The sequence below is a fragment of the Lynx rufus genome, unplaced genomic scaffold (genome assembly GCF_022079265.1).
Source record: "Lynx rufus isolate CCGP_SWC_20201006 ecotype Redwood Valley unplaced genomic scaffold, mLynRuf1.p SCAF_30, whole genome shotgun sequence".
Classification (NCBI taxonomy): domain Eukaryota; kingdom Metazoa; phylum Chordata; class Mammalia; order Carnivora; family Felidae; genus Lynx; species Lynx rufus.
Genome location: NW_025814846.1, coordinates 7,924,759 through 7,940,213, shown reverse-complemented (window position 1 = coordinate 7,940,213; position 15,455 = coordinate 7,924,759). Strand labels below are relative to the sequence as shown.

The window sequence follows — 15,455 nt, the reverse complement described above, 5'->3', positions numbered from 1 at the left end:
GACCTTGGAAAGGGATAAAGAGCCTGATCCCTGGACAGGTATATCAGTAAGTGTAAATGAATTGGCAATCATTCAGACAGTATGGTTTTGGAGTAAAGTTGGTGTCAGTCTTGTCCTCACAGCTTATCAATGACAGCTATACCATGTATAGCCTTGTACTTGCTGTCAATAGGCAGGCATCCTCTCTGCTACCTATCTTGTTTTATTTTAACATCCACAGGGTATGCTTTAAGCTACCTGAAGATTTTCTGCCTTTATAAGATGGTTCATCTGTTATGACTGGGTCAGGGTGCCTTTTTTTGAAAATATGCCACCTTTCCTTTTATTTTTAGCTATTACACAGCAAACATACACCTAAAAGATTAGAGGTTTTTAATTTTAGATAAAAAATTATACCAACAAAACATGTTTAAACTGGAACACAACTGCAGAATGGGGCCAGTGGGCAATTTGGCACAAGATGGAACAAATGGCAGTGAACACCCTGATGAGGGTATAAACCCATTCCCCAGTGGTATGACAGGCTCAAGATAACACAGAAGATGAAGTTTAAAGTCAATTGTATGGTATTTGTCTTTCTCTGACTGACTTATTTCACTTAGGATTATACCCTTTAGATCCATCCATGTTGTTGCAAATGGCAAGGTTTCATTCTTTTTTATGTCCAAGTAATGTTCCATTATATACATGTACACACACAGACACCACATCTTTATTCATTCATCTGTTGATGGACACTTGGGTTTCTTCCATATCTTGGCTATTATAAATTATGCTGCAATAAACATAGCAGTGCATATATCTTTTAAAAATTAATGTTTTCATTTTCTTTGGGTAAATACCTAGTAGTAGAATTATTGTATCATATGCTTTTATATTTTTAATTTTCTGAGAAACTTCCATACTAAGTGAAATAAATCAGAGAAAGACAAATACCATACAATTACATTAAATATGTGAAATTTAAGAAACAAAACAAGGAAAAAAAGAGACAAAAACCAGACTATTACAGAAAAATGATTGTTGGTTGCCAGAAGGGAGGTACAGGGTGGGATGGGTGAAATAGGTGAAGGAGATTAAGAGCACACTTATCCTACATTTTTTATCGGATTATTTGGGGTTTGTTGGTGTTGAGTTGTATACGTTCTTTATATTTTTTAGATACTATAAATCCAATTAAAATGGGCAGAAAACATGAGCAGACATTTCTCCAAAGAAGACATACAGATGGACAACACACATATGAAAAGATGTCCAACATCACCAATCATTAGGGAAATGCAAATCAAAACCACAATGAGATATCACTTCACACCTGTCAGAATGACTAAAATCAAAAACAAGAAACAATTAGTGTTGACGGGGATGTGGAGAAAAAGGAACCCTCATGAACTGTTGGTGGGAAGGCAAACTGGAGCTGCCACTGTGGAAAACAGTATGGAATTTCCTCAAAAAATTAAAAATAGAATTACCATATGATCCAGTAATTCCACTACAGGGTATTTACCCAAAGAGTACAAAAACACTAATTTGAAAGGATATATGCACCCCTATGTTTGTTGCAGCATTATTTACAATAGCCAAATTATGGAAGCAGCCCAAGTGTCTACTGATAGATGAATGGATAAAGAAGATGTGGTATACATATACTATGGAATATGACTTAGCCCTTAAAAAATAATTTAACCTTGTCATTTTCAGCAACATGGCTGGATCTAAAGGGTATAATGCTAAGTGAAATAAGTCAGTCAGAGAAAGACAAATACCATATGACTTCCTTTATATGTGGAATTTAAGAAATAAAACAAAGAAAAAAGGAGACAAACAAACAAAAAAACAAAACCCAGACTCTTAACTATAGAGAACAAATTGATGGTTACCAGAGGGGATATGGTGAAGGGTTGTGGGTGAAATAAGTGAAGGGGATTAAGAGTACACTTATCATGATGAGCAATGAATAATGTATAGAATTGTTGAATCACTATATTGTACACCTGTAACTAATATAACACTGTATATTAACTATACTGGAATTTAAAAAAAAGGAATACACTTATTGTGATGAGCAGTAACATATAGAATTGTTGAATCATATTGTATACTGAAACTAATATAATACTGTATGTTAATTACACTTGAATTTGAAAAAAATAGTCATTCATATACACTCTCATACCTTGGACTTGAACTCAAGTTCAGACTTGAGCTACTGTGACAGTATCATTCTGTAAACCTGAAGTTAAAGAAAAGTCAGGTTCTCAAAGAACCTACACAATTTAGATTCTGATTCCTATATGAATTGCATGATGTCCATGCAAGTATGTGGCTAACATTAACACACTACAGATAACACTAGTCATATATTTGAATCTTACTTCTAAAGCTACCTGATCAATACATCCCAGGGAAAAAGCCAATTGTCCCAACATCACTTTGGTTTGTATCTCTGGCTTAACATGTTCTAAAGTTCTCATTTCCTAAAGTTAGCTGGCGTATATTAGTTAGAGGTCTAGCACTAAGAGCTTTTTTATTCTTGGATAAATTCTCTTCATTTGAATCCCCAAATGACCTTTGATACTAGATATTACTAAAGTTACAATACACACATATACAAATACTCTTACTATGAGTTACATTCCAGGAGGACTGGACCTGTTAGCTGTTCCTAAGCCCGAGGCACTATTAACTAAAATACAGAACATGCTCTGTTTCAGAACAAGGATACATGCTCTGCATTCCTATTGGCATTCATGAAATATAGAAACTACCCTGTCTGCAAATATGAGTGAGGCAGAAATGTGGAGATACTTTATGTGAATGGTGTGGCCAATTGCATGTGAAGTGGGATCAGACACATGTCTTTGAACAGTGATCACCTAATGACTTTGGTGTACATGTTCCCTCCTGACTGGTGAGGAGTGCAATGATGTTTTAGCTACAAACAGCAAAGAAGGAGATTCAGGACTTATCTGCCTTGGGGATATATTAAGGGGAGAGAATACCACCCACCATTCTTGACCATTTAAAAGAAAAGAAAACTCAGGACCACATACCCAGAGAAAAGTTTTGACAAAAAAAAAACATACAACTCAAAGCATACTTAAAGAGTTTCTACCAGTGTAAAAGAGCTGCAAAAGAAAACATGCCAGCCACAGTACTGCCTAGAAAAGAGGACCTTTTTTGGGCCTTATTGAGCAAATGAAATATTAACTGGAATGCTGGTCATCCTGGACCAATATATATTCCTTTTGCTTCACTGGTCAGGTGGATTTCTGTATTACTGTAAATCTTCCCTCCTGACTTCCCCCTGCCTTTTCCACAATTGGGAATCTGTGAGGGCTGGTATAGGCTCTCTAAAGAATCTGAGTACAAAGACAAGAAAATGGTTGAAAGGCAACAGAGCTTTGGAAAAGAAAGAGGCTTTTAGGTCGCCCCCAAAGAATAGAAAATACCAAGGGACAGGGCACTGGATTTAACATGGAAGCTGTTGGTTTCACACAGGCCAAATTCTGAACATGATTTTGTTTAGCCCCAGCAAGACACACAAGGCTAAATTAGCTGCTTTCAAAGTGCACTTGTGTTTGTGAAGATAAGTTACAAATCACAGAGCATGTACACCAACATGTTTACTTGCACTGACATCTAAAGGAGACATGGACTGCTGTGAATGGTGACAAAACTAATACTTCCTATTTAAGGGGAAGGCACAGGGGTGCCTGGGTGGCTCAGTCCGTTCAGTGTCTGACTCTTGATTTCAGCTCAGGTCATGATCTTGCAGTCCCGCTATCAAGCCCGTGTCAGGCTCTGTACTGACAGTGCAGAGCCTGCTTGGGATTCTTTCTCTCCTTATCTCTCTCTCTGTCTCTCCTATGCTTTTTTGTCTCTCTCAAAATAAATAAATGAACATAAAAAAAGGAGGAAGACACAGACTGTCAGTCTCACAGGCAGCGAAGTAGAGAAGACATGGTCTGTATGGCTTGAAAATTACAACTTTTTTGCCTTGGAAAAGCTTCTATGTGACCATCCAAAGCCTTGAAAATATAACTGCCTTTAAAATGACAACAAACTAAGAGTCCTTTACAACCCCAAACCTTTCCCCTTGTCCTGTATGTCTGTTTGGTGTCACCTAACAGCTAAACCATTTCTTCACATTATATGAAAAAAATAACCTCATAGGAAAAAACTTAAGGCTTAATCCACATCCACTTTTTGTTTGTTTTTAAATACCTACATCAAACGTCTGCTCTTAGAAGAAAGCAACCAGATTTGGTCGGAATCCTATCTGCCTGTATCATACATAGAATTCTGGGAGGGAGAGGTCTGAGGGTGGGGAAAAGATTTGGTACAATAGATATCACTAAATCATACACATTGGAAATAAAGAGAGAACGTGAGAACAATCTTCCTAGGTTTAAACCAATATGAAGCATACTATGTCATTTTGAGAAAAGTATTTTTCTTAAAGGTAATTTACATTTCCTATACAATGTTTGGAAAAAAGGCTACTTTATAAAATCTCATAGAAAGATTTTCCAGTGATGTATCAAAGCTTAACAGCATCATGAAAAGATGTTATTGTGTTTAACAAAAGCCAGTATGTAACAAAGATCTGACATAGTTACAAATTTCTCTTGCTGCCAAATTAAGGCTAACCTTAAATATTTACTAATTTGGTTTGAAAAATACCACTTAAAAAGACTCAGGTTCATTCTGGTTTTAAGTGTTCAGGGAAAGATTTTACTTTCAGTAAAGTATAAGGTGTGTCTCAGACAAAAGGTATCCATGCATGTTGACAGGCAATGACAACTTGGTAGTAATTGAACACGATTTCTAGGGTCACTTTCCAAAGGTACCTATGCCCAATATATGCACCATAAGCTTTACTTGCCCTTTTAGTTCCAGATAGAGTTTCAGTTGTATTTCATACAGCAAACCCTATCCCTGAATTTCTTCATTAAAAAGTCAGACTATTAGCTGTTACTGAGGTTTATTATTTATGATTGTTTTATTTATTACTGGGAGAAATCTGAAATTCTATAAATTAAGTAAATAACTAATGAACTTAAAAAAAAAGTGTCCAAACAGAATCAGAGTATGGCCACAAGCACAGGTACGGAACCTGCATCTTAAAAAAGATAATCAGTGACACCCAGGTTTGTCAATTTGTGTAGGGAACAGGCAGAGGTCAGATTAATGGATGAGACAGTGGCAGGTGGTTAAATGCCTTCTTATTTAAGTGGGACAGTCACATAAGAATGGAATTTCTGCTCAGGGAACTAGAAGGGTAGGGCAGTATGAGAGGGAGTCACATTTCATTCACAATATAGTTACTGTATGAGGGTATGAAATGGAAGTAAGTAATAGACCATCTTTTTTAGTACCCAGCAACTTTTCTTCAGGAGTCTCCTCTCTATTGCTATGCTTCTAACTATAGATGGTTACTGGATTTTACCAGTGCATAAGTATTTAGATTCCACTGAATTTTTTCATCTCTCAGATATGTCAAATCTAACTGTAAATCAGCAAGGTGTTTAGTATTCAGAGAAAATGGGGAATTTTCACAAGGTATTCCTTAGTTCCATGTCTGTTATATACAAGCGATAATAGGACATGTTGGGGAATAAAAAATGATAATAATAAAAGACCAAATTGAGCTTATAGATCTTTAGGCTGAAACTGATTCCATGGCCTTTGATCCTAAAAAAACAAAATAGTATTTTTTAAATTTTATTTTTACTTTTGAAATACCAGTGTTGCTCTTTATCACTTCTCAGTTTAAAACTGCATGGAAAAAGACCTTTTCACTGTTGATTAACTTTGTTTTAGATCTAGGAAATAAGGTTTGGTACTATGTACTGCTCTTGTATAGGTCTGTAGAAATAAATCTCAGACTCTTAAACAACTTTTTATAGGCTTTCTTATAAAGAAAAGTAACTAATACAGTGATCCTTTAGAAATGTTTATGTTTACAACTGGATGTGGTAGTAACAGAGATGGCTCCTTCATGCAGATATCTATTTTTAAAATTTTTTAAATGTTTATTTTTGAGAGACAGAGACAGAGCATGAGCAGGGGAGGGGCAGAGAGAGAGAGGGAGACACAGAATCTGAAGGAGGTTCCAGGCTCTGAGCTGTCAGCACAGAGACTGACATGGGGCTTGCACTCACGAGCTGTGAGATCATGACCTGAGCCAAAGTTGGATGCTTAACCAACTGAGCCACCCAGGTGCCCCAAGACATCTCTAGTTGAGCTTGAGCCAGATATAAAGTATTTGGAATAGACATCTTGGGTGAAGACCTGGATTCTGTTGGCAATGGGAGTTCTGAAAATGCTGACAATATGTATAGTACATGACCCAAACTTCCTGAGGCCTATCCTACCCAAGCATGTAGAACTGAGTAAAGCATGACTGAATATTCAAAAGGAAAGTGCACAGCAAGCCTATCAACCCCAAAGGGAAAATCTGGTGTTTAATTGACAATAAATACATCACTTCCCCCAGGAGTATTTGGGTCTCCTCTAAGAATAAACTTTTTCAAATGTGTACAGTAGTAAAAGTGATAAACCTACCATATTTTAAAAGTAGTGTCAATTGTGTCTAAAAGTCCACAAAGCTGATGTGATGTTTACAGAAGCAAAACCACTGGTCTTCATAAAAAGACCTAAGAAGAGGCCTGTTTTAGGAAAACTCAGATTCGCACATAGGCCATGTTTAAGCCAGGTCTAAAGCACTGAGCCTTCTGTTGTCTCCCAAAATGATGCTGACAATGCCATTAATCAGTGTTATTAATTCAGATACCACTAACTTGGAATTGATTGCCTTAGAATTTAGTGGATGCAAGTTTATCTATGGGATATCTATGAAAAAGGGAGTTGGCTGAGTATTATGAGACCTAACTGGGGTGTCGGTTGGGGAGAGCAAATGTTATAATTTAAGAAAACTATTTCCTTATATGTTCTAAACCACCAAGCATCCATGCACCCATGCTAACAGTTAAGGATCATTTTGACTTATTTCTCATGCAAATGTTGGTGTCTCTATTGGGAATAATGTTAGCTTACATCTTACAACTGAACACACCAAAAAGTAAAATTTCCTTTTAAGCCATTCTGCAAGTCAGTTACCTGCTACACACCATCTCTTTCCTCTCAACAGTGTCTTAATTCTCAACTGTGACAACATTACCACTTTTTTCTCATGCTATAGCAGTGAGGGTGGAAAAGTAGGGGAGGTTGATCATTAAGGAGAATGGAACAGTGGAATCAGCCTACTATCTCAGCTGGAAGGCATTTCTCAAGTTAAATCCCATTCTAGAAAAATAATATATTTTTTCTCTTGCCTACATTCTGGGCTGCCTGATATGCATATACTGGTTGCTTAATCAGTAAGGGCCATAAATCACCTTCCAGACTCTTAAGTGGGAGGGGGGTGTACCAGACTCACCCATTTAAACCAACAGGAAAAGAAGCATAGCCTTTTTGGGACAAGGATCATTGTGGGTGCCATAGGTACACCTAGCATGGAAACAGATAAGTAGCTCACCGTTGCTTATAGCAGCCTGCTTCTTTTGTGCTGGCCTTGGAGATACCTGTGTCCCCAAAGATGCCCATGCTCCCAGAGAGGCTGATGTTTTCAGAGCAGTCCATAGTCTCAGAGATATCCACGTTGCCAGAGATGCCTGTGACCCCATAGATGCCCCTCGATTCAGAGATACCCATGTTTCCAGAGAATCCCATATCCCCAGAAATGTTTATGGCCCTAAGGCTGCCTATGATCCCACAACAGTCATGGTGAAAGTCTGCACACTGTCTTTTCACTTGATCCATCTGAGCCTGGAAGCCTCCTTCGCTGGATATGGTGCCATTCTCCATCAAGGTGTTCAGGTATCCATCAATACCCATAAAGTCAAGAGGATTGGTCAAAGAACTTCCCAGATGCTGAGATAATAAATTCCCTAATTGAGAGCATGTACAGACTTCTTTTGGTGGCTCATCATGGGCTTGCAGTTTCTGTCACGGGAGCAAGGAATGGTTGAAAAGAATTAGGAATAGGAAAAAAAAAACCTAAGTAAATATCACAATGACCTGCAGGGATCCTGATGCTGTCACTAATATGGCATAGTGTAACCTTTTTCCCCCACCTTACCCCCAAACATCTTTTCTTCATTACTTGACATAGTGCTTTAAAAGCCTTACCACTAAAGAAGCATCTTGTATCTATAAAAGTCTTCTTTTCTAATAAATATAATTCTATTACTGGGAACAGGGAGGGCAAGGGAGAGGATCATTAAGATATATTAAGCACCTCTAAGTGCTGGAGACTTTATATATAGTATTTCCTTTTATACTTATAATAATTCTGTTGGTTAGGTATTAGCTGTATTTTGCAAGTGAGAAACCTGAGAATAGGAGAATTTAAATAAGACTAAAATTCACACATTGTAGAAATGCTAGAGCTGAGATCTGACCCTGCCTCTTAATACCAAGTTCTATCACCTAATACCTCACGCTATCTCCAATGGATATTTTCACTTTCAGGAATAACACAATGACTCAATGATACTTTACAATGGTGATTCTTAACCTTGGGGGGGGCATAGACCACCTTGAAAATCTGAAGAAAATGATGAGCTTTCTTCTCAGAAAACTGCATGTATGCACATGTGTGTACATGAGACAACACACATACAGTTTTAGGTATAATATCAAGGGCTTCATAGATTCCCCCAAAGGTACCTGAGGACACTTACAGTTTCATGGACTCGAGTCAGGAGCTCCAGTTGTAGGGTATAAGCATACCATTTTCATTTTTTTGGAAATTAGAAAATCACACACACACACACACACACACACACACAATCGTGATAACCTTTGAAGAAAGGAAATGAATGGGTAGATGGCTAGGGGAGTCTTTTAAACTTTCCATTTTGTATTTTTTTTGTATTCTGCATATTTCAACTTTACATTTGTACTACCTTTCTAAAGCTCTCAACAGGGAAAGTCTTCTGGGAAGGTGGCAAAGTTGGAAGATCCTAAGCTTACCTCGTCCCATGGGCACAACTAGATAACAGCCACATCAGTGCAACTAACCCAGAGAGTGACTTGAAGACTGGCAGAACAGATTTTACACTGTTATTCATAGAGAAAAGGCCACATTGGAAGGGGTAGAAGGGGCAGAGATGTTGTGGAGAACCAAGCTCCTGGTGAGACTAACTACAAAAAGGAGCGATATCACAAGAATAGAGAAGAGAGAGGAGCAGAAACCACACCAGGCACTCCAGACATAGGGAACCTGAACTGGGAAATGAGGTCCCAAAAACATTTGGCTTTGAAAACCAGTGGTGCTTAACTTCTCAAGTATTTACAATCAGTGGGGCTTAACTCCAGGTAGTTTAAAAATCAGCAGGCTTAGCTCTGGGAAAGCTGAAAGCTCCACTCTGAAAGGCACCAGAGTCTTTGCCCTTAAAGAGCCAGTATAATAAATGTAGCATAGAAGAAGCAGTTTGAAAAGCACTTGGAGTATAAATGATGGAGGTTTATTTACTAATCTCACAACATGCACCAGAGGGGCAGGGATCAGTCGGAGACACCTCCAAGAACAGAAGAGCTGGCAGGCACCATTTTTCTCTCCCTACTTCCCCATACCCAGAACAGATAGCAAGACACTTGCAGTAACCAGCTGGAAAACCCTCTACCTACCTTGCTAACACCATGCACCCTGCCTCCAAGTTCCCCTGTGGATCCACCCCATCTACCCAACCTACACTTCAGGCATCCTCTAAAGCTACTCTTGCCAAAACAAATCCTGCAAGCAGACTTGTCAAAGACTGGTGCCACCCCAAAGTAATTCCCAGCCCTGGGGAGAGGGGGTCATAACCACTAGACACAATAGTTCAAATGCAGGCCCAGCAGACAGACTACAGGTAGGCAGTGGGTTGGATTGTTGGTCTGCTGACCAACGAAAACCTCTCAGGGAACAAGGCAGTGAGAGCATCCTGCAGGTCCATGATATTGCAGCCCCAACAGACAGACTGTGGACAGGCCTCTGGTTGGACTCTAGGCCCTACCCAACAGCAAAAACCTCTCAGGGGACAACAGAGGGAGAGCCCCCTGAGGATCAGTGCAACTGAAGTCCCAGAAGAGCGGCTGAGGGTAGTCATCTATTTTGACTGCTGACACCAACCAACTACAAGCTCGCAATGGCCCCAGACTGGCCTCTTAACAGCATAGGTACCAAATCTTGCCCACAACTGGCAAAGTGGGCCTTTGCATCCAACTGGACTAAAGGCAAATGAAGATCAGCTACAACAGTAGGGTACACAAAATACACATAGAGATATCCTGAAGAACTGGCTCTGATGAATAGGGGGCATTACACTACAGAGTACCACAGGACCTCTTCTTCATAAGGCCACAATTTCAAGATTAGGAGATGCAGCTGACTTTCCTAATACATGGAAACAGAGAGAAAAAATGAGTCGACAGAAAAACATGTCCCAAATCAAAGAACAAGACAAAACCACAGCAAAAGAACTAATTGAAATGGAGATTGACAATATGCCTGATAAAGAATTCAAAGCAATGGTCATAAATATACCCACTAGATTTCAGAAAAATTGAAAAATCTCAGTAAGAACTTCAACAAAGAGATAGAAAATATTTAAAAAGACTAGTGAGAGATGAATAACTCAATAAGTGAAATAAATACACTAGACAGAATCAACATCAGAGTAGAGGATGCAGAAGAATGGATCAGTGAGCTGGAAGACAGAGTAATGGAAAGTAACCAAGCTGAAGAGCAAAAGGAAAAATTAATAAAAAATGAGAATAGGTGGGGCACCTGGGCGGCTCAGTCAGTTAAGTGTCCAACTCTTGATTTTGGTTCAGGTCATGATCTCACAGTTCTTGAGATCGAGCCCCACATCTGGCTCTGCATGTAGTGCGGAGCCTACTTGGGATTTTCTCTCTCCATCTCTGCTCTTCTCCAGACTTGCTTGCATGCATGTGCATTCGATTTGTCTGTCAAAATAAATAAACTTAAAAAGAAATTATTAAAAAATAAAAATTGAAAAATGAGAATAGATTAAGGGAATTCACTGACATCATCAAGTGTAATAACTTTGGCATTTTAGGGATCCAAGAAGGAGAAGAGATGAGAAGGCAGAATATTTATTTGATGAAATAATTGCCGAAAATTTTCCTAATCTGGGGAAGGAAATAGATGTCCAGATCTAGGAAGAACAGAGAGCTCCCAAAAGTATCAGCCCATGGAGGTCCATAGCAAGACACATAATTAAGATGGTAAAAAGTAGTAATAGAATTTTAAAAGCAGTGAGAGAAAACAATTATACACAAGGGAAACCTCATAAGGCTATCAGCTTTTTCAGCAGAAATGCTGAAAACCAGAAGGGAATGGCATGATATTACCAAAGTGCTAAAAGGGAAAAAAAATGCAACCTAAAATGCACTGCAAGGTTATTATTCATAATAGAAGGGGAGATACAGTATCCCAGACAAACAAAAGTTGAGTTCATCACCAAACCAACATTGCAAGAAACGTTAATGGAAATTCTTTGAATGGAAAAAAAAAGGCCATAATCAGGAGTCAGAAAATTATGGAAGGAAAAAATTTCATGAGTGAATGAACAAAATTAATAGATTAATCACCTACAAAAACAGTGTGGAAGTTAAAGCACAAAAAAAAAAACCAGTAAACTCAATTATATCTATAAAAGTCAGTCAAGGTATTCACAAAACAAAAGGATGTACAGTATGACATCATATACATAAAATGGGTGTGTGGGAGAGTGAAACTTGAGTGTTTTTGGAATGGGCTCAAATTTAAGTGACCATCAACATAAAATAGACTGCAATATGCATAGGATGTTATATATAAACCTAATGTTAAACACAAATCAAAAACCTATAATAGATACACAAAAAAATAGAAAGCAATCCAAGCACATTACTAAAGAAAGCCATAAAACCACAAGAAAGAGAGCACGTGAAAAAAGGAATAGAGAAGAACTACAAAAACAACCATAAAATGAGTAACAAAATTGCAGTAAGTACTTACTTATCAATAATTACTTTGAATTTAAATAGACTAAATGCTCCAAGCAAAAGAATACGGTAACTGAATAAGTAAAAAGAGAAAGACCCTGTAATGCTGTCTAGAAGAGACTCAGTTCAGACCTAAAGATACATTCTGATTGAAAATGAATGGATAGAAAAATATTTTATCATGCAAATGGAAGAAAAAAGAAAGTTGGGGTAGCAATACTTATTATCGGACAAAATAGGTTTTAAAATAAAGACTATAATAAGAGACAAAGAAGGGCACTACATATGATAAAGGGAACAATCAAACAAGAGGGTATAAAAATTCAAAGTATTTATTTGCTCTACATAGGAAGAGCTAAACACAAAAAGCAACAATTAAAAGACATAAAAGAAGAAATTGGCAGTTATACAATAATAGTAGACTACTTTAGCACCACACTTAAATCAATAGATCATCCAGACAGAAACTTAATAAGGAAACAAGCTTTGAAGAAGACAATGCACCAGATGGACACAAAAGATATATTCATAACATTCCATCCCCAAACAGTGGGATACACATTCTTTTCAAGTGAACATGGAACAGTCTCCAAAACAGATCACGTTAGGCTACAAAACAAGTCTTAACATATTCAAAAATATTAAAATCATACGATGCATCTTTTCCAACTACAATGGTATGAAACAAGAAATAAATCACAAAGAAGTCTGGAAAGAACACAAATACATAAAGGATAAATAATATGCTACTAAACAATGAAAGGGCCAACCAAGAAATCAAGGAGGAAATTAAAAAAAATGCATAGAGAAGAAGATGGCAGAACAACATGGAACTTTTTTTTTCTCTCTTGTCCCTGAAATGCAGCTAGATCAACACCAAACCATCTTGCACACCTAGAAAACTGATCTGAGGATTAACACAACAATCTGTACAACTTAAACCACAGAACTCAGCAGGTATGTGGCATGGAGAGGAGAACTGGGGGAGAGAGAAGCTGCAGAGGGTAGGGAGCTGCATTTGCTTGTGGACAAAGGACAGAGACGGGGGGGAAGAGTACAGGAAAAGCACTCCCCCCAAAAGCAGCTGGAGAGAAAGAGAAAGAGTGTACACACCCATAAGGGTTAACAAGAAAGGGAGAAAGGAGAAAGGAGAAAGGAGAGGGTTTAAATACCATTAAGACTCTATAAACAGGGGGGCACAGATTCTGAAACTCTGTGGCTGGATAGCTGGCAGACCTCTGGTGGGAAGGGTGAGTCCCCAGGAGGAGACAGCAAGGTAGGTCCAAGGCGTCCTCAGGCCACCTGGAAGAGGCAGTTACCCTGCTAAGAGGACATTTGGTAGAGGCTGTGTGGCCTCCCCACAGGCAGAGAACAGCCATATTTGCTGGTGTTAGAACAAGGATGTTAAGGGTGAAGCCTGGCACTGGATGTGTGTTGTGATTTACCATAATCCCTGAAATGCTGCAGCTACACAATTGTGAGAACTTTTTCTGGGGCAGGCTGGCATCTGGCCACAGTCTCTGGGCATCTGCAGCAGCGCAGTTGTGGGAACATCCCTGGGGTCAGGCAGGAACCCAGCCATTGATTGGTGAGACCCTCCCACAGAGGGTCTGAGTGGGTCAAAGTCATAGGGCCCTCAGAAATGAGGGGTTTAGAAACACAGCCCCATCTGAGATAAAACTGAGGAGGGAGGTGCCAACTGGCAGGCTGACAGCTTGGTCTCAGACAGTGAAGAAGTGCAGAGTGGACGGAAGCCGGAGACAAATGAAGGGTGCTTGATTGTGGGTCCACGAGAGCACAGAGTTCTGATACTAGAGATTGGGTAGCTGAGTGACACCATTTTCACCCCTCCCACGCATGGGCATACACACAGTGAACATGATCAACAAGGATCCACCCCAGTAAACTAAGCAGCACCAGCTAGTGGAGAACAGAGCTGTTACACCAAACCCCATCCAACTGCACCAACCATGCTCTAAAGGAACACCACAAGACTCTGCGCCTACTTAGTTCACAGACTATAAAGTGCTTCATAGTTTGTTATGGGACAGTGGATGTAATTTCAATCGTATTTCTTTTTTCTAGCTGATCCATCTATTCAATTTTTCTTCCTTTCTTTTCATTTTTTGTTCTCAGATAAAGAGAAAAAACTTATTTTGCATTTTTATAAAAAATATTTTTCTTTTTTTTAAATATAAATTATTGTCAAATTGGTTTCCATACAATACCCAGTGCTCATCCCAACAAGTGTCCTCCTCCCTGCCCATCACCCACTTTCCCCTCTTCCCCACCCCCATCTACCCTTAGTTTGTTCTCATTCCTTAAGAGTCTCTTATGGTTTCCCTCACTCCTCTGTAATGTTTTTTTTCCCCTTCTCCTCCCCCATTGTCTTATGTTAAGTTTCCTAAGATCCACATATGAGTGAAAATATATAGTATCTGTCTTTCCCTGCCTGGCTTATTTCACTTTGCAGAGTAACCTCCAGTTCCATCCATTGTGGCAAATGGGCAGATTTCATTCTATCGCATTGCCAAGTAGTATTCCATTGTATGTATAAACCACATCTTCATTCATCAGTTGATGGACTTTTAGGCTCTTTCCATAATTTGGCTATTGAAAGTGCTACTATAAACATTATTGTACAAGTGCCCCTATGCATCAGCACTCTTGTATCCTCTGGGTAGATTCCTAGCAGTGCTATTGCTGGGTCATAGCGTAGTTCTATTTTTAATTTTTCGAGGAACCTCCACACTGTTTTCCAGAGCAGCTGCACCAGTTTGCATTCCCACGAGCAGTAAGGAGGGTCCCTTTTCTCTACATCCTCGCCAGAATCTATAGTTACCTGATTTGTTCATTTTACCACTCTGACTGCTGTGAGGTGGTATCTGAGTGTACTGTTGATTTGTATTTCCCTGATGAGGAGTCACATTGAGCATCTTTTCATGTGCCTGTTGGCAATCTGGATGTCTTTTTTTTTTTTTTCAACGTTTATTTATTTTTGGGACAGAGAGAGACAGAGCATGAACGGGGGAGGGGCAGAGAGAGAGGGAGACACAGAATCGGAAACAGGCTCCAGGCTCTGAGCCATCAGCCCAGAGCCTGACGCGGGGCTCGAACTCCCGGACCGCGAGATCGTGACCTGGCTGAAGTCGGACGCTTAACCGACTGCGCCACCCAGGCGCCCCTGGATGTCTTCTTTAGAGAAGTGTCTATTTATGTCTTCTGCCCATTTCTTCACTGGATTATTTGTTTTTCGGCTGTGGAGTTTGGTGAGTTCTTTATAGATTTTAGATACTAGTCCTTTATCGAATACATCATTTGCAAATATCTTTCCCATTCTGTCGGTTGCCTTTTAGTTTTGGTGATTGTTTCCTTTGCACTAGAGAAGCTTT

General features: G+C 39.1%; 1 protein-coding gene across 1 annotated transcript in view; it reads right to left on the bottom strand.

Moving 5' to 3' along the window:
- Positions 1-6,182: 6,182 nt before the first annotated feature.
- MTMR8 (myotubularin related protein 8) overlaps positions 6,183-15,455 on the bottom strand; it is a 214,598-nt gene continuing 205,325 nt past the window's right edge. The window contains 1 exon segment of the mRNA XM_047092489.1: positions 6,183-8,010. Within this exon segment, the coding sequence (XP_046948445.1) occupies positions 7,540-8,010 (471 nt within the window). The 3' untranslated portion in view covers positions 6,183-7,539.